At 45.5% G+C, this 27983-nt stretch overlaps 7 protein-coding genes across 9 annotated transcripts in view; 2 read left to right on the plus strand and 5 right to left on the minus strand.

Moving 5' to 3' along the window:
* Positions 1-11193, minus strand: part of LOC6729881 (leucine-rich repeats and immunoglobulin-like domains protein 1) — a 120372-nt gene extending 109179 nt beyond the window's left edge. For both annotated transcript variants that reach the window (XM_016174548.3, XM_016174549.3), the window contains exon 1: positions 10290-11193. The gene's annotated coding sequence lies outside the window, so the exon portion shown is untranslated. The remainder of the gene's footprint in view (positions 1-10289) is intronic.
* A 6760-nt stretch (positions 11194-17953) lies between these two features.
* LOC6729890 (nucleosome assembly protein 1-like 1) lies at positions 17954-19322 on the plus strand. The gene is made up of 5 exons (XM_002105157.4): positions 17954-18315; positions 18404-18527; positions 18584-18812; positions 18872-18957; positions 19009-19322. Exons 1-5 carry the CDS (start codon positions 18083-18085, stop codon positions 19186-19188), a joined length of 852 nt encoding a protein of 283 aa, XP_002105193.1. The 5' UTR covers positions 17954-18082; the 3' UTR covers positions 19189-19322.
* LOC6729891 lies at positions 19313-22084 on the minus strand. The gene is made up of 5 exons (XM_016174544.3): positions 21642-22084; positions 21286-21556; positions 21105-21227; positions 20890-21051; positions 19313-20836 (listed from the first exon to the last, which is right to left on the minus strand). Exons 1-5 carry the CDS (start codon positions 21920-21922, stop codon positions 19568-19570), a joined length of 2106 nt encoding a protein of 701 aa, XP_016036650.1. The 5' UTR covers positions 21923-22084; the 3' UTR covers positions 19313-19567.
* Positions 22085-22383: 299 nt separating this feature from the next.
* LOC6729892 (28S ribosomal protein S22, mitochondrial) lies at positions 22384-23728 on the plus strand. Its single transcript, XM_002105159.4, has one exon. The coding sequence runs from the start codon at positions 22481-22483 to the stop codon at positions 23660-23662; it is 1182 nt and encodes a 393-aa protein (XP_002105195.1). The 5' UTR covers positions 22384-22480; the 3' UTR covers positions 23663-23728.
* LOC6729893 (zinc finger protein 629) lies at positions 23660-24994 on the minus strand. Of its 2 annotated transcripts, none has more exons than XM_016174543.3 (2): positions 24845-24994; positions 23660-24784 (listed from the first exon to the last, which is right to left on the minus strand). In XM_016174543.3, exon 2 carries the CDS (start codon positions 24760-24762, stop codon positions 23737-23739), a length of 1026 nt encoding a protein of 341 aa, XP_016036651.1. In that variant the 5' UTR covers positions 24763-24784; positions 24845-24994; the 3' UTR covers positions 23660-23736. The 2 variants fall into 2 exon arrangements, with proteins under 2 accessions (XP_016036651.1, XP_039150363.1); XM_039294429.2 differs by having other exon boundaries at positions 24853-24973.
* A 229-nt stretch (positions 24995-25223) lies between these two features.
* On the minus strand, positions 25224-26504 carry LOC6729894 (protein FAM50 homolog). Its single transcript, XM_002105161.4, has one exon. It carries the CDS (start codon positions 26380-26382, stop codon positions 25303-25305), a length of 1080 nt encoding a protein of 359 aa, XP_002105197.1. The 5' UTR covers positions 26383-26504; the 3' UTR covers positions 25224-25302.
* A 72-nt stretch (positions 26505-26576) lies between these two features.
* LOC6729895 (pre-mRNA-splicing factor SPF27) lies at positions 26577-27662 on the minus strand. The gene is made up of 2 exons (XM_002105162.4): positions 27501-27662; positions 26577-27433 (listed from the first exon to the last, which is right to left on the minus strand). The coding sequence occupies exons 1-2, from the start codon at positions 27573-27575 to the stop codon at positions 26672-26674; spliced, it is 837 nt and encodes a 278-aa protein (XP_002105198.2). The 5' UTR covers positions 27576-27662; the 3' UTR covers positions 26577-26671.
* Between the last annotated feature and the right edge of the window lie 321 nt (positions 27663-27983).

Genomic DNA, 27983 nt, shown 5'->3' on the forward strand with positions numbered 1-27983 from the left:
CGGATTTCAGGCAGGTGTAGTCTGTAGTCAGCTGCTGTTTTCCGATTCGATGTGACAATTTCACTGTGTGCTCATCGTAAATTTTCGCCAAGCGTTATCGACACAGGCATCCTTGGTGGTCCTTATTGTATATCCTTATACCCTTCCCGAAAGGTATTTGCTACTTTGCCATAGAACTATTTACTCTCGTTTTAATCATTTAGCAACGATTTTCGAAGCCTTTGAAAATTTTGTAGTTATAATCGCCCATTCAGAAGCATGTTTCATTAAGGATCCTTTGACTTGCTTCGATAAACTCAAGGGTATTTCAGCCAGTCAGTCTTCCCTCAGTTCAGTTTTGTGCCGCAGGAGTTGGTCCTGAGTGTCACTCTTCTTGGCCGACTTGCAGCTGCATTGTTTATGTGCTCTGGCCTGGCTGAAGTCGTGTAAATTCTCCCCTTCATCTAATGGCAAATTTATTTGGTACGTAAACAGTTTTTTGGCAAGGACACACAGGAATATATCGGAGATACAGGAAGGCGTTGGGGGATATCTGTTCTGTTCTGTTCTCTGCTGTTCTGTGTTGCTCTGCCTTTGGCTTCTGTATTGTCTGCTACTGCTGGTGGAGTCAACTTGGATTGCTTGTAATTCCTATGTCAGGCTGAAATTGAATTCCATTCTCAACCACAGTGGAGTGTGGGTAAGCCGAACTTGCTAATAATGCATGCAGTGGTGGTGGTCGGAATGGTTAGGACGGAAGGAATGGAGCTGGCTGGGAGAGTTCTGGCAGGAATGGTAGGTGCAACTACTGGCAACTTTTCCAACTAAGCCAACAGGTTAGACATTGACTCACTGAGTGATTGTCTAACTGTCTGAGTGTTTGTTTGCTGCTTACCATACCATTGGCTGTGATCAAATTCGTATGCGTGTGATGTGCATTGCTCTTGTTTTCAGTTTAATTGCACAAATCCATTACGCATACGCAGCGCTTGCCAACCAGGACATGGATAGAGTGCTCTGGCCCACAAAGGGAGTAGCAAAATTAATTTTTCTCAGCCGCAAAATTGAAACCGAACAGCGTCGAAGCGCGTCGGCAAATTTACACACCATTAAGTAGTTTACCAACACACAAACAAGGTGTGTGTGTTCGTTCGCCCACCATCAACCCATACACACATACACACATACAGGCACACGCACACTGGCACATGATCCACATGGATAGTCATTGTAATTTGATATTACTCTGCCAAATGGCGGCATGTGCCGCCTGGATGGTGCACACAATGGCAGAAACTGAATCGGAATACTCGAATGCTTGGCTGATAGAGAGAATAAGCAAAGTATGGCTGGGCAGGAGAAATATAATAAAATAAAACCCAATATCCTGGCGAGAAAGGAGTGTGCGTGCGTCGATTTCTGCATGTGAACTATTCAATTCGCTCATTTCATTAAGTTTCTTGTCGCACTCAGGCACTTGACGTTGACAACGTGCCGTATGCGCAATATGTGTGTGCGAGGTTGTAAGTAGGTGGAGCCCCATGTTTATCAGGCCGCATAACGATGTGTCACTTGTGCGTGGCACTGAATAGAGAGCCAGAAACCTGAGGATGGCCCATCTGCGCTGGCAGCAGGAGCTGGAGCTGGAGCTGGAGCAGGGAGTGGAGTTTGAAGTTCGGTGCACACACTGCATATTGATATGCTAATCGAGCGGGCAACAAAAGCAACAGCAAAGACAGCAAATCGCTGGGCAAAAACCGACTATGCTAGCCCGTTTTTCAGTGTGTGTGTGAGAGTGTTTGCACGCCTAATGGCATAAAGACAAAAGCTCGGCGCACAAATGGCAAAAACGCAGAGCGTGATGTCCTGGACATGGGCGCTGTTCTGTGTTTGTTGGTCCTGGCTTTAGAGGTGGGTAAGCGCTATTAAGCGCATTATTTAGCTTTGGACACAATGGCAACACCCGCACAACAGCAACAACCGCAACTGAACAACTGTGTAGATAAGCACTTTTGACGCTGTAATGGCTCCGCTGACCACTTTGTATCCTTGTGTTACCATATGCTCGTCCCTTGTCCCACCATATCCCTCTATCGAGGACACACACACACACATCTAAAGTGCCCTTAAGTGTCCTGGGCAGGCCACATAAGCGACGACACCTAAGCAAAACACGCAAACAACCAAGTCAGGCCAAGTGCCTGTTGTCCTGGCCATTTGGCGTGGGAGTCCCTCCATTGATACCGAGTCTGCGAAAACTCGGCTCGGATCCGCCCCATGTCTGCGGTTAGTTCTCGGTTCCAACAAAGTCAGCACGATTAAGTAGTTGCCCAGCAGATGATCTCAAACCAACCAAATTAATCATTAAGTTAGTATAACAAGGCATTTGCATTGTGTTTAAAAGATTGAGATTATTCTTTACACATTCATGTCAGTAAATAAAAATCAACACACAAATTCTATTTACATTTAAAATCAAACAACATCTAGGTTTTTCATAAATTAAATTACTTTGCTATTGAAGCCAAGCACTTTAATAACCAAATGTAAACCGTTTTTATAAATATTATAATATATGCATCACCAACCTTACTAAACAAGACTGGGAAGTCCTGACTATTGCTTTTAAATCTCTGGTAATTTTGCGTGTCCCTCTCAATTTATGCACGCGATTCATACGACAAGTTTACTTTGCTAAACAATTTCTTGGTTTTAATAAAAGTAAACAACCGAGCTTAGTTTGCTAGCCCCCCAAATGACATAAAATTGGGGCCGCAAAGAATGCAATTTTCGTGCCTATTCAAAGGACAACGCGTATTACTCAAAAAGGAATTAACTTTTCCTATCCATTCCGCCACCGCTCCATCCTCAAATGGCGTAGATAGGGGGAAGTGGTTCCTTGGGCAGATGAGCTCACGTTAATCCTAAAATCTGCCCAAGTGCTGAGCTGTCTGCCGAAAACAACAACAAAAGGCAAAAATAACAGATTCTGGGCGAGAGTAGCACGCACACAAATTCACAACCAGGAAGCTGGAGCACGAGAATTACGCACATTGTGGCAATGTACACACTGCGTATACGCAATATGGCTCCACTTTCGTTTTAATATGAATGCTAATAGGCTAAGTCGGGATTTCTCTGGACGCACCACTCTCGGTCTGCTCGAAATGTAATTTTCCCACAATTTTTGTTCACTTTACGCATGGGGGCCAGACAATGCGAGGCCGAATGAAAGGAACACTTGGCAATATGGTGCAGAAAGCGGCAACACAATGGCCAAGCCATTTTTATCGCTTTCTATGCCGGGGCTTATGGTCTGCTGTTAACCAGCGAGGACCAACGGAGTCCAAGCCGCCAGTAAGCCCACTGGGGCTAGCATTTCGTTTCCCATTTACTGACATTTAATATGACTCTACTTACGCAGCAGCCCACCCAAAAAAGTACAAGGCCAAAGCGGGAAAATCTTTCCCATATTATGCAAACGTCTTAGCCAGAGCAGTGACCTCCAATGACCCAAAGCCAGCACATATACATAAATAGTTGCGAATATATTGGTACTTTTCGGGTATTAGTACACTGCGAAAAAAATATTCTACATAAACTAGTCAGTTTTTTAATTAACTTGTAAGTACAGTACGCAGTACTCTGCACTTAAAAGCTTAATTTAACTTACAAATAAAAGATGTAATTATTTTTGTGTGTTTTTTTTTCTTCAGTGCACTCGTCTACACTCGTATTTTCCTTGTATGAGCCATCTTTTATCGTTAACAAGCTTGCACTCTAATTTAGGCGACTCCCATTGTGGCCATTCCTTGGTCCTGCAGGAGGACCCCCGGTGGCGCAGGATGTTTATCGTGGAATTTGCGCCGTGTCCCGCCTGCTATAATTGGCTGTTAGGTCCGTTAAGATTGCGCTTCAATTTCAGATAGGTGACATTTCGTTGCATTTTAATGAGCTTCATTCCGCGCGGCACCACACCATGCCACACCATGCCATGCCATGCCATTCCATTTCATCAGCGGCTTATCGACTTATCTGCCAGCTGGTAATTGCGTGCTAAATTTTATGCTGACTTTGGCCAAAACACAAAGGCGAAGCTGCCATCCATCCACCTAGGCCATAAAACGCTGTCGAAAAATCTGTCCGAGCAGCAGGTTTTATGAATGCATGGAATATGTATGGCCTAATCAAAGGCAATGCCAGTCAGATGTGTCTAAATAATTCAAGTGTTTCAAATAAACACATTTAACAGGTCGACGCCGGCGACGCCAAGAAGTCAGCCAAAGGGCGCACAGCCAGAACTTTTGGCATTAACAAAAAAGGCTCAAACGGCAAAAGACCGCATAAATGATGCAAAGTATTCTTCTTTTTTTTTTTGGCCCCACTTTGCCCTGCCCCAAACGAAGTTTAAACAAAAATCTCTTGTTTTGGGGTAATGAAACTGCAAGAAGCCGCCGCCGGCAGCAGCAAGGACACGGGGAAAAAAGCGCCACGGTAGGTGGAAGCGAACCAGGAAGGAAGGAAAACCAGCCTGGTGCTACACCTACAGCTACACCTACACCTACACCTGCTGACAAAGACATTTACTCAAAAAGTTTTGTGCCGGCGCAGGGCGCAAAATAAAAGGCAAAACAAGGTATCCACAAACTGGGACACCGGGGCACGACAAGCATTTCTGGCAAGGCGCCCGCGCCCATTAAGGGAGCCCACAAAGGGCGCGTTTTTCATTACCATCGATGGGTGGGTGGTTCGTGGGTGGGTGGTGCCCCCTGAGTGCGGGTGGTGGGTCTTAAAAGCGGCGGGTAAGAGCCCAACAAAAGTCAAGGATACTGTCAAAAACTGCTGGCGGGCATTTCCTCACTTTCGATTTCACTTGTCCTTGCAATCGCTCCGTCGTCTGTCGACTGTTACTTTCTCCTATATTGTTGTTCTTTTTTTGTTTTCTTTTGTGAACTTTTTTTTGGATTTAATTATTTGGGCTCCTGCGGGCAATACCCCTTCACAGAGCCGAAACCGAAAATAAAATAATAAAGAAAGTGTTGTCGTTTTTATTGGTACTCCCTTTTAGCTTTGGACTCGCAAATGAACAACGATGGGAATACAATTTAGGCCACGATTCTGTCTACACATTTATATAAATTTATATATGCCTTTATCTGCCATGGACGCATTCATTTATTATTCGATTTGTTCACTTAATTATACCGAATTTAATCACAGCCCGAATTGTTTGTTTATTTGCTTATGTGTATCTTAGGCAATTATACTAAAGACTGTTCGGGATTTTCTGCCACAAAAGCCACTTTAAATTTAAATAACAAGTGGAAATAATTAGATGACAAGGCAACGGGCTTCAAATTGCGCTCCATTTACACAAGCAAATCAAAAGCCAGATAATTAAAGGCCAAAGATAGACACATTAGTACAGGCAATTGAAATGGTATCCTCTTATCTCCTCGGAAAATGTTATGTTTCTTCTTTGTGAGATGATATTCATATCAAAACACCTGGGGGCAAGTCAAACATGATGGTTTTGCTTTGCAAAAAGCCATGACTGCTTTATTTGGATAATATATTTTTAATACCAGTTCTGTCTGTCATTAATTTTGAAGATTTAAAGAACACAAGCATTCCACAAGAAACTGACTAAATGAATGCACATAACTTGCCAAGTCGAAGCATCTATGTTGCAAGTGAATGGCCAGCCACAAATGTCAACTCAAATGCCTCGAATCAAATATTTGTTATTACTTGCCACAGAAGCTATTTAATAAATTTCGTATTTTATTATAGTATGGTTTCTGCTTGTGATTTGCAATTATTCCACTCTAGCACGAAGCAATAATGTAAAAATAAATAAGGCAAATATTGTATCTAAATTTCTTTTATATTGCCCTAAATAGCTTACATCACGAAATGTTCTATCTGTAAAATTGGAAAGTGAAATTAAATATTATGGAAAATCTGGTAAGATGTGAAATCTCTATATCGTGTGGTGCAACTGACCTCTTGGCTCATTAGCGGCACGCACACACATGCAGTCGCACACACACACGCGCACATGCACACTGGCAAGCTCAATCCTATAACAACAGCTTACAATTTAAGCTAATTACGTGGTGCACGTGAGGCTATGATTTAGCGTTTAGCATTGCAATTAAGCCGACAACTGGTCGTCGGGCCAAAACGAGGGCTATCCTGGCGGACTGGTGGCTTCGAGCGCGCGGAGCCAACCTTATCATATCAGGAGCAGCACGCAAAGCGGCCCTAAGTAGAGTGTGTCAAGCCATAATGGACAAGGGCGACAATCAAAGCCGCGAAGAAAACAAATGCCTGCGAATAAAGCAAAAGCCAATGCCCGTTGACAAGTCGCCAAGGACACAAGGCGGGGGTAAAAATAAAACCTCTATATATAAACAACATTATATACTGCTTTTAAAGGCGTAAGGATAACCAAAACGAGGATGCGTGCAGGACGAACGTTAGTGGGCTAAGTTATGGACCCACGACCGCAACGAAACGCGAATTAAGGGGGCGTTGGCAGAGAAGTGCAACAATTAAATTTAATTACCAGTGTCATAAATATGCCATGTCATACCGCAGCCCATGCTCACACCCACACCCACACTCACAGTTGCCACAAACGAATGCAATTGCCCAAGCAAAATAATCAAATAACATGCGGCCACGGTGCCAAGAGCGATTCACAGGCCACACAACCGAATGCCGACCAAAAAGCCAGTCAACCAACGTGTAAATTACCACTGCACAAATTAATTATTCAAATGTGCACACTTGAATGGCTAAACAAACGACGCATGTGTGTGCGTGCGTGTGTGTGTGGGCCATTGCATTAGCCAGGCCCAATCTGCAACTGCAGTCAGTTGCTGCTGCAACAGCAACGGCATCCTAATTAGCCGTAATAAAGCGCCTAAGCATGGATTTCACTCGAGCGCAGGCTGGCTAACCAAAACAGCAGGATAATGTGAGGTCCGAACGAATACATTGAAATCAGGCATCAAGCGGAATAAATTTGGAGCGAGCTGAGGTTAAGCTAACCAAGAAACTTAGCCATCTTCCGCAAATAATTGTATTTTCCGTTGAATAGTTCCTAACCCAGCTGAAATATGAACTATAATCATTTTATACAAAAGCCAAAAGACCATTTCTTGACGCGTTTTCCTAGCTCGCACGTCGCCTTGCTAAAATATTGGCAATAAAAAAATCGTAGCATACTTTTGTGCGCAGGCAGCAGAATTAGCCATTAGCAAATCAAAGATTGTGTGTTGCCACCCCAAAACACCCTCCCCTCCTCAAGTAATTCTACGCCCGAAGACGTTTTCATATTTTCACTATTTTCACGCTCATTATGCGCCAGGCAATGCTCATTGCCCCGATTCTTGGCCCTTCGGTCTTGGCCCTCTCACAGCAATTACCTGGGATCCTGGCTCATTTTTATTTTCCTACCCGCGCTACGATTGCTGCCACATTTATTTTACTTACTCGCTGCTTCTGTTTCATTTTTTCCCCAGCTTGATTTTTTCCACATTTTTGTTTTTTTTTTTTTGCTATTTCAGCTGGCCACAAACAAAAGGAGGAGGCAGTGGAAAGCGTGGCTTGGCGTCATAATGAGCGCAAATTTATTGGGTCATTTGGAAAAATACGAGAAATCTACTGCGGCGGCAACTCCGTATGGACATTCCTTATTTTCCTTTTGCCATTTAGCCAGAATTTTTAACATCGGGCCAAGTTGAAACGAACGAACGAGAAAGGGCAAAAATAAAATAGTTGCTTATTATGGCATCTAGATTTCGTTCTCTTCTCGTTTATTTTTGTAATTAGTCAATAGTTGGGAAAATGGCTGAGCGAAACTATAAACCGTCGCACGGAGAAATGAATTTCAAAAATGAAAAGAAAGCTAATTCATATACATTAGTAAGGACACCGAAAGGATAACAGAACAAAGTGAGTATTAGTTGGCAATGTTTTGCTCAAAGACGGCAGCATAAAATCAAAAGAACTAAGCTGCTTAAAATTTGCTGACCCAAAGTGACCAATATTTAGCTACACATGTGAATAAACCACACGATCTGGGAGTGATTATGTGTAAGGCTCTTACTCCCACACAATTCTGTCCACTTGAGCTTCAGCCTTAGTCACTAAGTAACCAAATAATTCCCTTGCCAACAGCTCTATTAATCTCTCATCCGGCAATACAATTTGTAATTAAATGTCGGTAATTAATTATGAATTCCAGTGTGGCGCACTAAACTAAAACGTTCCGAGCTCGGCATTTATCAATTTCGATATGTGCCAGCAATTGGAGACGGAACGGCCAAAGGACGAGATCGAATGGAGGAGCATCGAATGAGGGCTGTGGACTCGAAATCAGGTAATAACCAAGAACCAATCGATGCACGGGCAATTGAATTAAAGCCAATTGCAGGCAGTGCGTGCACGCCTCGTTTTATTGTTATGAATTATGCTTTGTTATTATGGCCATCGACGTGGCCAATACAACCGAGCATATGCATATGCGCACGGAACCGGCCAGGACATTCGAGATGGCCCAAAATGCTGGCTAGTTGTCTGTGGTCGGTCGAGGCTACTATTTACATTATTCCATTATTATGGAATATTTTCCCGTGTGTCTGTGCGCGCACCCGTGCGGTCCTGTTTAATTAGCCAAATTTATGTACGAATGCTTTAAAACAATTACCACAACAGGAGCCATACCACGCCCCCAATGAACATGAGGTATGCGCTAGTTGGCGTTCGGAATTTTGAATAACAATTGGTACTTAATAGAGTAGCTGGCTCTTAAATTAAATTGCATTTTGTGGGCCATGATACAATTAATGGCGAATGGTCAGGCAAGGATACCGAATACGGAGTACCGGATCCTGGGGGTCCTGCGAGTCCTGGCAGCTCTGAATAATGGCTGTCGAACTCGACCAACCGATGAATGCAGCTCAATAAATATAAATATGAATGTCTTTAACTATTATGCCATGTGATTGCTGTGGCTTTCGTGTGTCTTTAATTATTTAACCATTATATGCGCTGACTTATTTATGTCAGTGTGTGTGCGTGTGAGTTCGCCCGTGCGTGTGTGTGTGTTTGTGGAAAATGTTCTGGGATATTGGCTCCTCGATTTTCCTCCGCGGGCGGGACGCACTTATTTATTGATATGTCTTTCATTTTTAAGCTTCGGCGGCTGCCCGCAGTATTAAACGGAAATTAAAGTTGCCCATATACACATTTATATATGGGCCCGTGTGAAAAGATACATATACGATATGCATGCGTTTATTTTAAAACCCCATTTTCACCACGTTTATCCATGTATGTAAATATCGAAACTGTTTCTTTGGCCTCAGCCCTTTCTTGCTGGAAAATATTGTGTTACACCGTAAATTATTGAGTAAGTTTCGAATGGAATCGGGAAATTGGGAAGGGACTTTAAAATTTAAGGCAAATCAATATAACTGCAATTCTACTAAAGTGTGACCAGGTTTTATACAGTTGCAGCTATTTGTGAATTTGTCCTTTTTGACAATTGTATTAGGCAAAGCTAATCCCATTTAAATACGATTGACAATGATGAGTTTTAATGCATCTTTTTTCCAACTGAATTTCATGGTAGATTTAAAAAACAAAGTGCCCCACCGCAAAATTATCAGCAAGCATTCATAATTTATACACATATCAATCGGTTAAGCTCGACTGGCATATTATGCGAGTAAACGAACTGTGATTGTCACATCGAGAGATTTGGTTTTCCTTTTGGATTTATGCCATTTCAATCAGATCCGCTCGGTGTTTTTGCAACTGGCGCATAATTGTTTTCTATATAAACTGCATTTTTACAATGTTTCAAACCTTTCGCAATTTGCAATTGGCCGTGGCCAAAGCCCATGGCAAACGGGAATTTATGGTTGGAAAAAATGATAAACTGGCAACAAAACGAAATAAAATAGAATTCTGGCAGCCAATTGAAGTGCGAAAACACATCATACATATTTTTAATTAATTGTTAAAAAATACAAACAATAAAGCAGCGACAAGGAATACAACCAAACAAAAAAAGGCAATCGTATAGCTTTATTTTATATTAATTATGCAGCTGAATGATTGCAGCACAGCCATTTAAAATGCAGCCAGAGCGGCGAAACAAAAACAATGACTCCAATTAAATTGTGCAATTGCCTTATTTTTCTTAATGCCACTCGTCAATGCAACGCGGATGTGCATATGAATAATTGTATTAAGGACGACTCCCACTCTCAACAGGTGACGACGGGACTTACCTCGCACTGAAATTTCCGGATTATTGTTCCTGTCCGATTTTTGGCTCTTTTAGCCTGACTAAGCACTTTGACCCGATTGTTTATTTGCTTTTCCTCGCTTTATTTATGGCTGTTTTGGCTTGGCACACACACCATCTATGTTTGGCGTTTGCTTATGTTTGGGGATCACTGGAGCACGGGACTCGGGACGTGGAATGTGTCACTTTCGTATGCCCAGCGATGCTGGAGCGACCTGGAGTCCTAATTTAAAATGCCGCACAATTTTCCGAGTGCAAATATTTAAATATTTAATTTGCCAGCGCTGATTGTTTACGTTTGCTGCCGTTGTTGCGGCTGCTGGTATTTTTCACTCTTAATTTAATTAAAAATCTTCGTCTTGCTGTCGCTTTCGGTTGCGTTGCGGTTAATCACAATTTATGGCAATGTGTATGCGACGGTGTGGTGCTGCTAGAATCTTGCCCAGCGGTGTAGGCCCAACGGTATTTCGCGAGAGAGCGGAAAATTTTTGGCGAAGCGAGAGAGCGCGCGTAGGTGCCAAAAAACGGTAAAGGGACGACGCGAGAGGAGCAGTTTTGATATCCGAAATACCGAACCGCGATTTTGTTTGCCGGTTTGAAAAGCCCGAAAACTTACGGTAAATTTGGCAGTTTCAGTATGATAGTTGTTTACTTTCACTTTGCTAACACTTCTGTTTCAAAGTATTTTAGAGTTGATTTCTCAGGTGTTACCTCAGCGACTTCAATTCAACACTATTATTTATAAAGTACCGCGAGTTCGATTTTCGACTTGAACTTGTGCAGATTCAATTTAAACACCTCTTTTCGGTGGCAGTGGGACGAGAGCGCACAACCGTTTGCTATCGCGTTTCGAATAGGACTGAAGACCGTACGATTCGTGCGTCGTAGTTCGCACGAGCACGGACGAACGGCACGTCGGCAACCACTCGTTGATTCAACAGTTAACCGAGCGAGCAAGATAGGTAGGGAAGGGGGGAGTTTACGAACGACCCGCACAATGTAATTGGTATTAGAGCCTCTTCTGGCGCGTGTGGTTGTTGCTGTTGCTCTTTTTGTTTGCTGCCGTTCGACAGCCGCAATCGCAATGAATGTGTGCCACAAGCGAAGAGAAAATTTCTCGCCGCAGAACTTAAGAGAGAATAGTGGGCCGATTATGGAACCTATTCGCGGCGAGATATTAGGGATAGCAGTGCTTATGTTCTAGTTTTAAGCATTTTGTAAGATATTTTAATTTAGTTATAAACAAAAAGAAACAGAATTTATGATTGGAATAATACAGACGAACGAATTTATTTTTATTTATTTATTTTATTGTTTTTTTATACATAAGAAGTTTAAATATTTGGGATATCCTTTAATGCCTATAACTGTGTTCATTTTAGTTAACCTAATTTCAAATGAGATACCGCTTTCAAATTCCCTCTAAGAATGCGAAAGCTTAAAGCTTTTTGCATATTTATTTTAAGTGGGAAATGTTCTCTTGGTAAAAGGAGATATTTGCTCTTAACTCGAACTGCTTGGTAAACTATATTAAACTATAATTTTAATATTTTTAAGTTTTCTTTAATGAAAATAGAGGAATATATTAGTAATATAAAGAAACCGATGTGGCAAAAACGAACAGTGTCTGTCTTTTTATTACTTCGAGCAGCAACCTATTGTACAAATATTTAGTGTTACATCTGGTAACATCTTGCAAAACCCTCAAAACTTGACCACGCCATGATGTTTATTGGTATTTTGGACTTCTTGTTTCGGCCCCCCCCCAAATATTTGAAAATTCCAAAATTAAGTAAGAAACTCTGCTAATTGACAGCTTTGTGGTGCGCCCTTCTGTCCATCGGAGTTCTGTGTTATTTATAGTTGTTTGCTTTTTTTCTGCTGCTGGTCTCGTTCCATTGGCCATTCTGCCCATTTGGCCCATTTTGGCCATGGACATGAACTTAGACTCGGTTTCGGGCCTCATCTTCACGCTTCAAGGCCGACACACACTTGAAATGCGCCCCCAATTCATTTTCTTTTCTTACTTAGGCTCCTCGAGCCAGTTTATTGTTATTTTGGCCGTTTCTGTTTTTGTTTTCTGGCAAACTTCTTGTACTGCCATCTGCGAAATGAAGCTTACCGCCCACTGGCCGCCTTCGGAGTGCCAATGGTTACCAGCTCCTTGCCCGTCTTCTTGTTTATCCAGGAGTCGCAGGACTCGCCAGGACTCGCCAGGACTGGCCAGTGTCCAGGCCCAGTTTGGCATCGCCGACAGCCCCAAACTATTTGCCATGCCCCGCTCCCATAATGAATATTTATGAAGATTTAAAAAACATTTTCTTCGCGTCTGTTGTTTTATGATTTGCAAGTGTGCCTTTCGTCCTTTTTTCCTCCTTCCGCCGGAGCACCGCCGTCAGCTCAATGGCGTGCAAAGTCCTCTGTTTTTCGCCCCAGTGACGAGTGCGCCGGAATGCCATCGAGATGTACATTGGACATTGGACATGGGACACGGGACATCGGACACGGGACATGGACCAGCGGAAAAAGCAAACCACATCCCATGCAACCCACGGGCAAAATCATTCTAAATACGCATCGTGCCATCGCTGCTTTGTCGTTTGTTGTCTCAATCGCTGCAGAGAGCGAAATTTTCAAATAAGCACTATAATTTCATTTATCAAAATAAGGATAAAAATAACTTTTTTAAGTAGGAAAAACAGAAACTACATAATAATACGATTACAAAACTTCTATTGAATAGTTTATGCCATCAAACATACGATTGCTTTGCTATTGTAAAGAGGTCCTTAGTCCTAAAACAAGGAACTCAATAAAGAGATAGGAAACTATTATTTCCATAGCTTTTGACAGGTTGTCAGTGCAACATTTTAAAATATTTTCCCCCTTTTTTGGACAGTGCTCATCGGTTTGCTGCTGCTCCTTCTGCTGCTGTTGTTTTCATTTTGTAAATGATTTCATTATGTGCTACAAACGCCCCCATCGATGGCGTGGGTGGTGATGACCATCGCGCCGTTTGTGCTCCTGCTCCTGCTCCTGCTCCTGGTGATGGTGATGGTCAGGGTGGAGTGGCGGTGGCGTATACTTGATATTGCCAGTGCCATCGGCGGCAGGAGCAAGGACGAATTTGCGTCCGGCATGGCTCCTTGGTGGGAATTTATTGATAATTTAATTTGACATTTGCGGTCCCTGATTGTCATGATTGTTTTCATTTTAATCTTGTTGTTTTCCTAGCCGCTTCTTTGTTCTTTCAATTGTTTTTTATTTTGTTTTATTTTTTTTTTTTTTGGCTTTTTGTGCGCTTCTTTTTTCATTTTTATTTGCTCTTTTATATGCATTGTGTATACGATTTTTTTTACATCGAACCTTTGGCTATTTGCATTTAGGTTTTATGCCCTTGTTTTTGCCGCCTCGCAGCGGCACTCCTCATCATCATCGGCGGGAGTTGGAGTCCAAGTTGGAGCTGGGAGTTGGAGCTAAGGGAATTTACATGGCGTTATGGCCCTTTAAAGGATCGCATCGTTTAACTTTTGTTTGCTGCTTTGTGTTTTGTGACTTGGCCCACGCTTTGTTCAGCTTGGCACATTGCAAATTTGCATGCGAAAACAATGAAATTCATTGGTCCTTGGCTTGGCTGGGCTGCCCGGGCAGGGCAGCTTCGTGTCTTATTGAAATGTCCTTCGTCCTGGCAGGCCTCACCAAATACCTTGAGCATCAGCAGCAGCAGCGGCAGCAAAAGCAGAATCTACAAAATGTAATGTCCTTAATGACATTGCCAAAGGAATTTTAATTAAACTATTTCCTGCCTGACTTGCTCGCCGCTGCTGTTGGCTGTTGGCTGCTGGCACTGGGCGTGGCTAAGGCTAAGCAGCTTCAAATGTGCACAAATATTGAAATATTTATGGAAGCAGCACAAACACATGAGCATACAGTCGAAGAAACACCAACTTGCTTCGAATGCATTGCCATAAAACAAGCTGCAAGTGAGTTTGCCACATAGATTAAATGGAAAAAGAGTGCTGCTGTTTTTTTCCAGTGCAGCAGCATCATGCCCATCAGCAAACCGAAGCGTTCCAAGGCGAAAGCCAACCAAATCTGAACCCAATACGTTGCCAGCTCCGGGCCGTAATGCAATTTTAATTTCAGGCAGCAGCGCAGCAGGCAGGCAAAAGTCACGGGGAGGTCATGTGGCATCAGCTGTGCAGCAGAAAGAATAAATGCCACCCAACCACCCAACCACCCAACCACCCAGCCAACCATCCACCTTGTCGCGTTCCGTTTCCGGCGGGGCTGCCATCATTTCCGCTGCTCATTTTTGACTGACTGCTGACAAATTTGTATGTCTTCGCTTTATGTTGTCGTGTTTGTCTTGTTTGGCTGATTTGATTGTCGAAATGCTGAGCAATTTCGATTGTCATTGTCTGTTTCGCTTTTCGGTTAGCAATCAGCGGATGCGAATGCGCCACTTTAATGCGCCTTTAAGAGGTGCCAAAAACGGAGCATAAATTTTGTGGCAACATAGCCGCAAGTTTTGCGCCACCGAAAACTTTGCATCAATATGCAGGAGTTGGCCCGTATTCCTGGGAAATGCAGCCATAAGGAAATTTCATTATTACCGCGCTTACACGCTAATGAAGCATGTAAAATGTCAATGTAGTCGTATGTACACCTCACACACACACACGCACACTCCTCGAAGCCGTTATGTACACACACACACATACATATGTATAGATGGGCGTCTGAATTTGTGTACGAGTTGGGTTTCTAGTTTTATTGCAAATGTGTGTAATGAATGTAAATTAGTAAAAAGTTTTCGGGCGGCGGAGGTGGTGCGGCGGTGCGGCGCCGAGGAAGCGTTTGCCAAACTATCCTGCGGCTGGCAAGGATCTGCTCCTTGTGCCCACACGTGTGTGCGTGCGTCTGTGTGTGTGTGTGTGTGTGCTTTATGAATAGCATTCGAATTAGGATGTCGGGCAAGACGAAATGCAGGTGTGTGGTTGTTAATTATGAGCAACTAAGCTACCATTTTATCGGGGCACTCAAAGAAAATGTGCAATCTTGTTGCCACCAAAATATTCACTTAATTTCTATCTAAGTTGTTAACTATTATAGTATTTATATTAAATATTATTATATAATTTATAGTTCATATCTAAAACCCTTTTAAAACTATGATGATTTCACAAGCTGTAAGGACTTTGGCAATTTTAATTAAATGCAAAACACTTCATATCCTTCTGCACATTACAACTTACAGCACCTCAAAGGACTACAAAGGACTACCCTTCAGATAATTGTATTAATAAGCTGTCAATCAAATTTTATGCTCATATTCGCCGTGCAGCAGCAAGGATATTTCGGCGCTAAAAATAGGAAAAGCAATGACCCTCTAAGCCAATTAGCTGGCTATGCAAATTAGACGAAGATATTTCGCAAGTTTTCCAGCTGTTAATTATCATTTAACTAATATCATTTAATGGCAAACACAGCTCTGCACTTTGAGGCATTAGGCGGGGCCCAGTAAAAACTTTCAACTTCTTTGGCTGAAACTGAAATGCAGGGAGACGGTGGCAACCGACAGCTGCAACTTATTAGATGCGTTGTCTGGTTTATGCAAAACCAAAGGCAACACTGGCCCCTTCACCAGCCACTCGCGTATCCTGATCCTGGGAGTCCTGGCAGTCCTGGCCACCACCTAGTTCCATTTAAAATAAGCAAAGCAAACTAACAAAATTCGTTTATCAACGCCATGCTGTCTGCAGCTCAAGGAAAGTTCAACCAAGGTGCAAAATAATTTGTTGCAATCAGCTTAGCCTGGCCAGGATTCCAAGGATGCGATGCCCTTCGCCCAATGCCCGATGCCCGACCACCCGAAAATGGTTACTGAGTGCCTTGCCTTGCCATGGTTGCGTCGCTGGGCCCGGGCAAGTTTTCAATTTAAGTTGAATTATTATGACCTTAATTAACACGTCGTTTCATCATCAAATGCCGCACTACATCTTATGCTTTTGTTGCAGATATTTCGGCATGGCGCCGTTGCTTCAGGTTCAGGACCAGGTGGATGGATGGAAACGGAGGAGTTCCAGGTTGCTGGGATGCCGGGCTGGCTCGTGGATGAGGATGTTGAGCTCCTGATTCGATTTTCTGCAGACATGCACTTTTGCCAGAAAGGAGCGGCAGCAGGAGCTTTAATCCCTGCGCCAAGTAACTGTTGCTCCGGTTGGTCGGGCTGCCCCAAACCGTTCCACTCTGGGCTCTACTAATTTTGGTTTTAATTAAATTCAAACTATGTTGACGCTCCCGGCACTGACGACCTCCGACGAGCGGCAATCACGTGGGTGATGGCCATGGTCCCCGTACTCCTCCAAGTGATCCTGATGATGCTGATGATGATGAGGGGGCTGCTCCATTACTTATGTAGCTACATTTTATGCACCGCCTAATTGAATGACCGAAATGTAAATTGAAAATGCCCGAGTAGCTTATTACCATCAATCCTTCGTTAAAACGTCCTGAAATAGTGTGGATCATTAACTATCTTGCATATTCCAATTCCGCTGAGATACTGAGATACTTTCCATTATACTGACGAGGAATTATACCAACTATTTCGCACAGTGCAGGCTTACACTCGTCCAAATGTGGAAATTGGCCAGCCGGAGCCGTCATCATCAGATGGCTGGCTGCCTTACACTATTTGCGTTATGATTTCTTTTTAATTTCCCAGCGGTATTTAGGGAAAAAATTTAATAATATCAAATACGAGAGCAGCGAGTGCTGGATGTCCTGTGGAGACTGGACAAGTGCATGTGCCGTGTGTTGTGTGTCGTGTGTGTTTGTATTTGTGGGCAAACATTCAACAGCGCACAACAATGCGATCCCCCATTTTCCCGCTTTTCCTCTGCGGCTTTCCCTTGGCGGATGTGTGTGTGTGTGCAGAGAGTGTGTGTGTGTGTCTGGACTTCCGCTTGGCTAAATTTGTTTACACTTTTTTTCGCCCGCCGCCACTGGCCCACTCATAATTTCATTTTGAAATGTTTGCCTAAGCGACAATTTCACTCTTTTTTTACACTTTTTTTCCAGCCGTACGTTTCTGTTGTTTTTCACAGCCGGACATATGGCACTAAGCCTGGCCCACATTATTAAAACCAGCGACAAAAGACAACCGAAACCGGGCGCAGGACTCTCGGCAAGCCCAGAAACTGGGTCCACGCTCCATTTAACAGACTCCAGGAGGCGATGGCGATGGCGATGGCGATGGCTGAACCTGAACCCTTGGCGGCACTCAGCACGTGATTTGCATACACTTAGGATGGAGGCTGGCAGCACCCAGTCCAAGCAGCTGGCCCACACTTAATTACATGCCAAATGAAAAGTTGGCGGAAGCAAACAAAAAATTTGGGGAAACCAAAAATATATAAACAGGAAAACAGCAGGAATTAAATGTGCGTTAAATTGCCAATAAACATGGCCTGCATCTCAATGGGCCAAGTAAAGCGAAAGGGTACCTAAAAAGTGGGCTTAAAAATGTAGCTTAGAAAGAAAAATAGATTCTATAATATTTTCTAGTACATCTAGTTAGTTCCAGCGCTTTGGTGAAAAGCGGGCCTTGACTTTTGTGCTGGGAGTTTTGGGAAACTCATAGAGCTACTTTTCATTCCCACAACGGCAGTCACATCGAAAACGCACCCGTCCACATTTTATACTTGAAAAAAAACATCGTTTCAAGAAATATTTGTTTTTTAATTCTCTTTTGATTATTATCCTGTCGAAATGGAAACTGTGCGAAACCGAAACCCGCCGCGGGTGAAGTACACCGCTCCACAGAAGGCGGAGCCGGTCTTGAACTTCACCGAGAAGGAGAAGAAAACCATTACCGACCTGAAGCAGCTCTACTTGGAGACCATTAACCTGGATGTGGCTCTGCAGCGCGACATTTACAACATCGAGAAGAAGTACGAGGACAAGCACAACATCATATTTGATAAGCGCAAGAAGATTCTAGAGTAAGTCAAACAATGGTGTTGGTTAAACAAGACCTCGGATTTCCAAATGACCAAAAAATTCCCAATTTCCCAATTCCCCATCGTGCAGCGAGTTTAGGAAGCAAAACCACGGTGACGTGGAAACCACTCAGAGCGTGTCCAACTTTTGGCTGAGGGTTCTCAAAGCATCGTACACGGAGTTCATCAGCAAGAGGGACGAGAAGATATTAGAGGTATGTTATGGATCGGATTTTAGGGATTTTAATTTTAATTGAAATTTTTCCCGCAGTGCTTAAGCGACATCCGTTCTCGGCTCTACAACGATCCCGTGGTGAAGTTTGACATCGAGTTCCACTTCGATCCCAATGATTACTTCACCAACACGGTGCTGACCAAGACATATTTCCTCAACTGCCTGCCGGATCCAGACGATCCGCTCGTATACGATGGCGCCGAGATCTACAAGTGCGAGGGCTGCGTCATCGACTGGAAGCAGTCCAAGGACCAGACCAAAACCGGTAAGCCATCTGGTAGCAACAAAATTTCACAGCAGTTAGTTGAATCACTCATCGAACAGAAATTCAAGAGCCGTCGTTCTTTGAGTTCTTCTCGCCGCCCCTTTTGCCGGAAGATACCCTTGACCCCAACTACTGTGACGTCAATGTAAGATTGGAGGACAGCGATGTGCGATCGACTTACATGCATCTCCCACAGGCTATGCTCCAAAACGATTTTGAGGTGGGCTTCTACCTGAAGGAGCGCGTGATTCCCAAGGCGGTGATCTTCTTCACCGGCGAGATTTCCGATTGCCAGAGCTCCAGCGGATCGGAGACCGAGTCGGAGGATACCGAGGAGGAGTCGGATGCCGAAGAGGAGGATGGCGTCGACAAGTAAACATGAAAAGCGTTCAGTTTTACACTGTTTTTATAGTTTATATACATTTTTAACTCGAGACACCGAACTATTGGCCTGTCCTTACGCGCTACATACCAACCAAATAAACATTTCATTATACATATTTACCAAAAGGATTTCGCGCGTTCTTTAATGCCTAGCTAAAGGAATTGAATTGTGGTTTTGATTTATACAGTGCGTTTAGCCTGGCGTGTATATTACAAGGACTCGGATAGTCAAACGTAATACTAGGTGGCTGAGCTACAGCACTCGCTTGTAGCCAGCGTTGTGGATCCATCGGCTTGGCCATGTCGTCTTCTTTCTAAAAAAAAATTAATCCAGCACGGCCCACTTCGACGGAATCTCTAAAAACAATATTCTAAGGAGCCACCACCTCCTGTGGCGGTGGCGATTTCGGTGGCTGGTCGCCGTCTGCGCGCGGCGGCGGCTGCAGCAGCACCACCACCGTGTCGTCCTCTTCCTGTGGCTCCACCTCCGGAAGTTTTTCAATCTCCTCCAAGTGGTTGGCGACCACTTCGCATTTCGGTTTGGAGATCCTGAAGCGCCGAATTGCCGGAAGCGTGACGCTGGTTCCACTCACATCGATGTACACCAGATTCGGGGAGCACTGCACCAGGTGCTCCAGGGTATGATTTGTGATGAGATGGTAGTTTCGCAACGACAGTCGCTCCAGTCTGTTATCTGGCGAGCGGTTGATGTTCCGGATCCAGACAACGTCCGGCTGCACCGGTCGATCAGCTCGGCCAAAGCTATACATCGCCCGATCGGTGACGTAGTATTGAGGTGTTGTCTGACAGGAAAGCGGCCGTGGCCGCACTCGGCGAGAATAGTCGCGATCCAGTGGCTCAAGCATGTTCCAAAACATCGGATGGCTAACCACCTGATCGTAGTTCGGACGCGGATTCGTACGATGGCGTCGCGTCGGCATCAGAACATTTATCGGGAGTGAGAATTGTTGATTGACATAGATATACCTTTGCTCCGTTCCCTGTGCAAATACGGCCACAACACCACGCTGTTGGCGCGGGTTATTAGCGTTCTCGGCGTCGGGTACGTAGACGTAGGCGCGCGGGGGTCTGGGCTCCAACCCGGTATCCTGCACGGGAGCCTCGAGATTGGCTGCATTGCCTGCATTGGCTGCATGTGGACGTGGCGGCAAGTCGACGCCAGCAGCACCGTTATGACCATTACTGGGCAACGGTAGAACCTCCGATTTGTCCGACGAAGACCCTGAGGTGGATGATGTGTCCTCATCATCGGATTCTGATGGTGCTCGGATTCGTTTCGCCTGGAGGTCCTGGCCCTCCGAAGGAGGTTCAGTTGGCACCGGCGACTTCTGCTCCTTTCTCTCGTTGCAGTTGTCCAAATTGAATGAAACCTTGCATGCACGCAGATGCTCCATGGCGGCCCGCGATGTGGACGGCTCGTCATCGCTAAGCACTTTCAGTGAATCAGGCTGCGGGGAAGCAGCTTCGTCAGTGGCGTTGCCGTTGCTATTTTTTTTAGCAACGGCTTGTTTGGAGAGCGGGATCTGTGGCGACTCAAGCAGCAGCTCTTTGAGATTCTCGATGGCGCTGAAACACTGCAGATCTGAGTTGTTGATGGGCGTCTGGCGAAGATCTAGTGACTGAAATAAATAACCCTTTATAAAGAATGTTCGACGATAGCACCTATGCCAACCTCTAGTTTTTGGAAACCGAAACGTGCCGCCATGCTGCCATACGGCACAAACTTGCACAGCGCCTGACAGCCCTTAAGACTAAGACGCCGCAAGGAAGGTAGCTTCGACAGGCCCATAATATAATACGGCTCGAACCAGCTGTTGTCCTCAATACTAAGGTCCTAAATAAAACGGGGTTAGGCTATTCATTGGGCTGTCGTTCGCTCAAACTCACCTCTAGATCAAGCAGATGCAGCTCTATAGAGTAAAAAATGCTTTTTGGCGTGTCGCCAACCCTAACGCTACAGTCCTTCAGCTTCAGACGCTTCAGAGTGGCCGGGAACTCAGTTATGTGTATCTGAAGAAAGGAAAAAATGGAGGTAGACCAAGGAAACTTGCGAGGTGCCAGCACTCACGTATTCGAAGTCCAGGCTGACGCCCTGCAGCTCCAGCACTTTTAGCTGGACAACCCTGGGGAAAACGGAGCTTAGCGTTTGGGTGAACTGGCGGAATTCGCCTGCAACATGCTGCGAGGATGGAGGTCCGCAGATTTTAATGGTGTGTGTCTTTTCGGTGGCTCGACCAAGAATCTCTTCTAGGATGCCCATAGGCAGCGGCCCGTTGCTTAAGTCTATGTTATGGTAGAAGCGATGATCCAGTAGGAGGTTTTCAAGGCGCGGCGAGCAACTGGAATATTACGGAATGTTATTATATGGAGAGGACATGGAAATCTCAGCGATCCTGAGATCTTTGTTGATAGCGGGCTACTTACTGCATCACCGCCAGAACGGAGGACGTGTCCAGGTACTGGAAGATCTCGAAGAGCAGCTCATCACAGAAGTCCATGAGGTTGGGATCCGTGTCCTGGTCGACGGCCTCCTTCTGCTCCTGCTCCTTTTTGCGCTGTTTTATCTCTGGCTCCTCCTCGGCCGGGATTTGTTGCAGCACTGGCTGCACGAGCACGGCGACCGACTCCCTCCCACAACGCTCGTTGTCCGGGAAGCGGCGCTTAGGCGCTGCAAGGCACGCACTGCCCAATTCGGCCTGTTCCATGATTGGGCTGCTCCTGCACTTTATTGCCAATTTTCGCCAGCAGCTTTTTTTCCAGCTAAATGCAATTGGTCAAGTGTGACCGCAGTCAGATCGCGAGATAAGCCGCTAGTAGGGGTATTCGTATGTCGAAGAGAGGACCACTGTTATTTTCCAAATTTCATGAATATTACAATTTGGCACTAAAGGCGATTGCTCCTATCATTGAAATCCAGCGGTGACACAAGCTGCTATTGCTCATAGTTATACAATTGAGTCCTCTGGTAAAATGGGAACAATAACAAGTAGTTAATAATCGTTTAATTCTTATGTAGATAAAAAAATTTCCTATTTTGCTAACAAATCTAACAAATATTGCATATTATGAATGAAATTTAAAAATAAGGCGCATTACAAATGTGCGCCTAAAAAATGTTTTTATCCCATACATTAAATAAATGCATTAAATGTAATAAGTTTCCCGTTTTCATCACTACCAAGCAGTGTTGGAAAACACCGCGCTACCCTCACTAATTTCTGGACCCGTCTCGTGTATTTTTGTTGCGGATTTATTGACTGAAAATGCACCTGCTGCGGAGCCTGCGCCAGCTGAATGGCCTCCAAGGAGTGCGCCAAGCCATCCGGCAGGTGTCCTCGGCGCCCACCAAGCCCGCCGCCCTGCAGTACGAGCGGGATCCACAGCCGCTCTTCACGGATGCCGAAACCCAGCGGCTGCTCCAGTCCATGACGCAACTGAACTTGGACAAGGTGTATCGGAAGCGCACGGTGCCGGACAACAGCAGCGAAACGAAGTTCATGAGCAACGAGCAGCTGGACAACGAGTTCCAGGACTTGGTGGTGCGGGCTCAGCACATGCTGCAAATGCCACCCATTGTGCAGATCAAAAAGGATGTGGAGCGGGTGATAGCCAAGGATGCGGCGCTAAAGGACTTCGCCAACTCCAAGTTCGTATTCACGGACATCACCTTCGGCCGACGGCAGTCGGAACGCAAGGTAATCGTCCGGGATACGGACGGAACCTTGGCCTACGCCACTCTGGATACCACGAAGCGCATGAACCAGTTGTATTTCCCGCTGGAGGGTCGCCAGTCATACACTCCACGCATGTTCGCGCTGGAGGAGCTGCTGGCCAAGTGCCTGGCGGAGCACAAGTACGAGTTCATCCTGGATCGCCTCTTGGTGCAGTACGAGCCACATGAGCCGGAGTTCCACAACATTTCAGCGCGTGTGTTCGAGCATCTCAACGAGTCCAAGCAGTTCGATCTTCTGCGCTCCACCCGCCACTTTGGACCCATGGCCTTCTTCTACGCCTGGCACCGCTGCATCGACGACCTTCTGTACGACATGATCCGTCGGGATTATCTGCACAATGCCGTGGAGCTGATTGCCCTGAGCTACAAGCTACACAACATCCCAGTGGAGTATCAGGCAGCACTGACCGAACTGGGCAAACTGCTTCCCACGCCGGCGGAAAGTGCTCTGACGGAGCTAAGGAGCGTCTTCCGACGACACGACGATAAGCATAACATTGAGCAGGAAATCCATACGGCCATTGGCAAGAAGGAGCCCGATTTCGCCGCCGATGAGATCAGCCTGAAGTTCATTGAGCAGTACATCGCCAGTGAACATGCGCTGAAGAAGGTGCAACTGGAGCTGGCGGTGCAAACGCTTAAGGAAGTTAACCGGGAGAAACTAATGCTGTTCCAGGGACTGAAGAAGGCTCACGGCGTCCAGGCTTCGTAGGATCTATTCGTTTTATTGTTATCGATTTCTAAATACTAATAAATACCAGCTAGGTCAAGATTTGTATATGCTGTTCATAGCTCCTTCTCGAGGACCTTGGACAGCCGTCTATAATGGCCGAGGATGCACTGTCTCCGGTGCCGCAGGCATACCCGCTCGCTGCAGAAGCGCTTCAAACAAACTGAGCAACGTCTGGGATCACCTCTTCCATGGGGCAACCCGTTGTGTCTGCGAAAGAGGGCGACCACTTTCGCCTTGGCACAACTCTGCTCCTTTTTTCGGTGTACCAAAAGAGAGGTGGTGGTCTTAAAGTAACGCTTGCACTGAAGACATCTGTAGCACTTCCTGCCGCTATGGTGTTTCAGGTGCTTGAGCAACTGCATCTCTGAGTGGCTCATGCTGCTGCAGAGTGGATGTGGGCATTTAAAGAGCATGGATGACTTCCTGGGCGCCAGAGCGGGACAGCTCAGACTGTGACGCTTCAATAGTTTCTTGTGGTCCAGACGTTGACCACAGCGAAAGCACAGAGCACTAGGTCCGTGGTGCACGGTCATGTGGGCCTGGTGCTCCAGCAAGGTGTTGGCCACATCGCCGCACACCGCGCACTCCAGCATGCCATTGGGAAATATGAATGTGTTCTCGCTCACGTAGGTGAGAAATTCGTCGGAATCGGAGGCCTCAGTACCGGTATCCTTAGGCAGCTCCTCCGGTAAATACCACTCCTCCGAATCCCGACGGCACTGAACGCCCACATCCTTAGTGCCCGCTTTCTCGGTTTGAATGGCGCGCTCTCTGCGCGGCACCGTCACCTCGGTAATAAACATCCCAGTGACCTCGCTGAGTCTCCTCTGCTCTGGTGATTTCCTGGCGGCCTCTGTAGCGTCTCCATTGGTGATCGGTTCATGCAGTCCTTGCACCGGAATGCCATTCTCTATCGCGTACTTGCGTGTCACCCACTTGGTCTCCACGCACACGTACTCCGGCAGCTCGAAGACGGGCAAAGAGATGGGCCTCATCCGGACAGGGCCCTGGCGCGGTCGTTTTCCGGCGGATATCGGTTGACCAGCCGGCGCCACCTTTGCCGGTTGCGCCGGGTACATTTCCTTGGCACTAAATCGATACCTATCCCAAACATGAATTTACATTTTACTTGCAATTTATTTTATTAGTTATTATTATTACTAATTTACGCTTGGTTGTTATAAAAAGACGCGGATTTCGCTGGCGCAAAAAATTCAATGTTGCTATTGGTGCTGGCGGGCTAGCTATTTTCCCGCTATATCCGACTTTTTTCGAGTAACTATTGGTGACAGTTGGTGTATTACAAAAATATTTAAAAATAAAAAAAAATATATAAATCTAAAAGTTCTTTTTTCATTGCAACCAATACGAAGTGCTGAGTAACTGAATGTTCTATGATTCTGATGTGTTTATGAACTAAAATCTCTGCTAAATTGGTTTTGAAATAATTAGGGGTATTCTTCTGAGAAGTATGGCATTTTTTGATCAGTTTATTTAATCTGATTGTAAATCTGATGAAAAAATCAAATAAATATTATAGTTATTTTTTGTTTGTTTTGTTGTATTGAAGCAATCATTATTATATCGTACAATTATTCGGGCAACAACTGCCCTAAGCACTACTTTTTGCTCTTATCCTTGTCCTTGATGGTGTACTTGTCGTAGGACTTGGTGGGATCGTAGGGCTCCCATCGGCTGGCTGGGAAGATGTGCTTGTTGCGCTCGTACCAGGAGCGGAGGAGCACCTTTCCCGCATGGGACTCCTCCTTCTCGACGGAGGCGTCGCTGATCATGCGCACATCGTCGTGGACGTCGAACTGGAAGAGCGGGCCGGATTTGCCGCGTGCCTTGGTCACGATGAAGTCGTAGAAGGAGTAGTGGTGCGGCAGGATCAGGTCCTCCTTGACGTACATCAGCTGGTCGGCCATTACGGTCTTCAGTTCGATGAACTCCTTGCGCAGCAGCTCCAGGCACTTTTGCAGAAACTGGTAAATGGAGTTGCCCTTCTTCATCAGCACGTTGCGCCGATGGCCGGAGCCATCCCAGTAGCTGAACGTGATGGAGATGTCCTCGTCTTTCAGCTCCGCCTGCTGCATGACCCATTCCTGGCGCAGCTGCTCGCGCAGTCTGTTCTCCTGCTCCTCGCGCTCGCGATCTGGCAGAAAGGAGGTGTCCACGTCGGGATTCTTGCATATCTTCTTCTTCTTTATGGGCAAAATATCTTCCTTGATCTCCGTCCACTTGGGCTTGGCCTGATCCTCCTGCTTAATCTTCAGCTGCCTTTTGTCGCAATCCTCGTCGTCGTCCTCCTCCTCCTCCTCGTCTTCGTCCAGGTTGAAGGACAGCGCCTGGATCTGTCGCTTCTGCTTGTTCTTCTCCGCCTGAATGGCCTCCAGGGCGCGTTGCTTCTCCCGATCCTTTTCGTCCTTCTTCTGGGCGAGCTTCTTCTCCCTTTCCCGCACTATATCCTCCTGCTTGGCCTTCATCTCGTCGAGGGTGACCAGACCAATGGTCGAGGACTTGAGCTGCTGCTCCACGGCATCGTAGTGGGTGGCAAACTTGTTCTCAATCTTGTCCAGCTTGAGCTCCTCCTCGATCTTCTTCTTGCGGAACTCGATCTCCTGCTGCTGGATCTCCCGCTTCTTCATCAGCTGGGCGGCACGGCCCGCCTCGCTGGCGGCACCTTTGTAGTGGGCCATCCTTAGTTGTTTCTGTATTTATTTATATTTGTTTTTACTTAATTCGTAAACGAAACTTGTAAACATCCAATTGGTGTGACCGTAGCTGCAACATTGAAAAATGCTATTCTTCGTATAAAAAACTTACAACACTACCAAACTGATATAAAATATAAAAATCTGTGCACCAATTTTAAAAAATAAATATAAATCTAAGATTTTTAGCTGTTTTGTTTAATATCCTTTATATTTAGTTACAGTCGTGAATTTTCCTTTAACTTGCTTCATGCTTTCGCTCAGTGTACTAAATCTACGTTGACCCATTGGAGGATTCTTCCTGGGCCTCGGGTTTGTCCTCCTCCTTGCTGTCACCATCGGCATCTGCTCCATCATCGCCAGGTTGGCTTGGATCCGGATTGCTGGAGCTACTGCCGTTGCTCTCGGCCAAGTCGTCCTGGTCGAACCCATTCGTGTGCTCCGGCGTTGGAGCCGTGTCATTCGCGCTGGGCTGCGGGGCAATGCTCTGCAGATGCTGGCGGGCGGCATGGACGATCTTCTCCAGCTCGACGCACTCCGTCTCGATCTCGTAGTTCTTGGAGACCAGCAGCACCCAGTGGGCCTCCAGGGAGCGCAGTCGCTCGCCGGCCTGCGTTTGCGCCTGCTTGCGCTGCCAGTTGACATCCTGGATGTCCTTCTTCAGCTGCTGCAGCTGGAGCTGCGCCTTCGCCTGCATGGCGGTGAACACCTCCAGGTATGCCTTCCATGCCTCCGTGCCGTAGTCGAGCATCAGCTCCAGGTTGAGGGAGCGCACCCACTGGTGCTCCAGCTGGGCCATCGAGTTCTCGATGGCCTCCTGCCAGGCGGACACCTCGGAAAGTTTGCCCGATGGCGGCGGTGGCAGTTCGTAGCGCTTCATGGAGAGCGTCTCCATGGGCAGCCGGTTCTGGATGCGGTCGAACTCGTTGGCCATCAGCGGAGTCTCAAAGGGCGAGCTGGCGGGCAGTGGCAGATGGTCCAGGTAATTCTTGGTGGGTCTATAGCGCCGGCATTCCTCCTCCACCATGGCAAGTGCCTTTGGATTAACATGATGCCATTTCAGAGACAGTTTCAACGTGCAAAATGAATATCTGTATATTTACCGATTCCCGCACGCCCACATCGTCATAGCCGTGATCTATGTAGGGCAGGGCATCCACAATAACTTCGCCAGCCATTATTTCTTATTAATTTTTAAGTTTTTAAGACTGTTTTTTTCGTATGTAAACAAAAACAATTGCCGCTTCGCACTAGTGGGGTGGATTTAGCTATTTTATAGCTATATAAACTGATAACAGAATGCTGTTAATTAATAATTAATTGATTAATACTTACTAAATTATTGTATTTTATACTAACAGATACATAATAGTTTAAGCAAGAAATTAAGCGTTTTTTTCTTACCAACAAAAATTGTCAAAGCTAGTTTTTAAAAAAGAATGTTTTATTTTAATATTCTGTACTGTTTGATTTTGTTATGCTGCGGTTAAATTACAAAAGTTTTATTTTTGTTCTTTAAATATTCAAAATAAGTTATCGATAAGTTCAAATTTCGGTTTTATATATTATAGTTTAATTAATAATAA

This window comes from Drosophila simulans, chromosome 3R (assembly GCF_016746395.2).
Source record: "Drosophila simulans strain w501 chromosome 3R, Prin_Dsim_3.1, whole genome shotgun sequence".
NCBI lineage: Eukaryota > Metazoa > Arthropoda > Insecta > Diptera > Drosophilidae > Drosophila > Drosophila simulans.

Excerpts from the sequence above, each read along its gene's own strand:
- LOC6729893 (XM_016174543.3), bottom strand. The coding sequence starts at position 24,762 with ATGTACCCGGCGCAACCGGCAAAGGTGGCGCCGGCTGGTCAACCGATA.
- LOC6729890 (XM_002105157.4), top strand. The coding sequence starts at position 18,083 with ATGGAAACTGTGCGAAACCGAAACCCGCCGCGGGTGAAGTACACCGCT. Across the intron at positions 18,528-18,583 it reads GGGACGAGAAGATATTAGAG|TGCTTAAGCGACATCCGTTC; the intron begins GTATGTTATGGA and ends TTTTTCCCGCAG. Across the intron at positions 18,813-18,871 it reads CAAGGACCAGACCAAAACCG|AAATTCAAGAGCCGTCGTTC; the intron begins GTAAGCCATCTG and ends CTCATCGAACAG.
- LOC6729895 (XM_002105162.4), bottom strand. The coding sequence starts at position 27,575 with ATGGCTGGCGAAGTTATTGTGGATGCCCTGCCCTACATAGATCACGGC. Across the intron at positions 27,434-27,500 it reads ATGTGGGCGTGCGGGAATCG|GCACTTGCCATGGTGGAGGA; the intron begins GTAAATATACAG and ends GTTAATCCAAAG.
- LOC6729892 (XM_002105159.4), top strand. The coding sequence starts at position 22,481 with ATGCACCTGCTGCGGAGCCTGCGCCAGCTGAATGGCCTCCAAGGAGTG.
- LOC6729894 (XM_002105161.4), bottom strand. The coding sequence starts at position 26,382 with ATGGCCCACTACAAAGGTGCCGCCAGCGAGGCGGGCCGTGCCGCCCAG.
- LOC6729891 (XM_016174544.3), bottom strand. The coding sequence starts at position 21,922 with ATGGAACAGGCCGAATTGGGCAGTGCGTGCCTTGCAGCGCCTAAGCGC. Across the intron at positions 21,228-21,285 it reads TCAGCCTGGACTTCGAATAC|ATACACATAACTGAGTTCCC; the intron begins GTGAGTGCTGGC and ends TCCTTTCTTCAG. Across the intron at positions 21,052-21,104 it reads TGCATCTGCTTGATCTAGAG|GACCTTAGTATTGAGGACAA; the intron begins GTGAGTTTGAGC and ends CGTTTTATTTAG.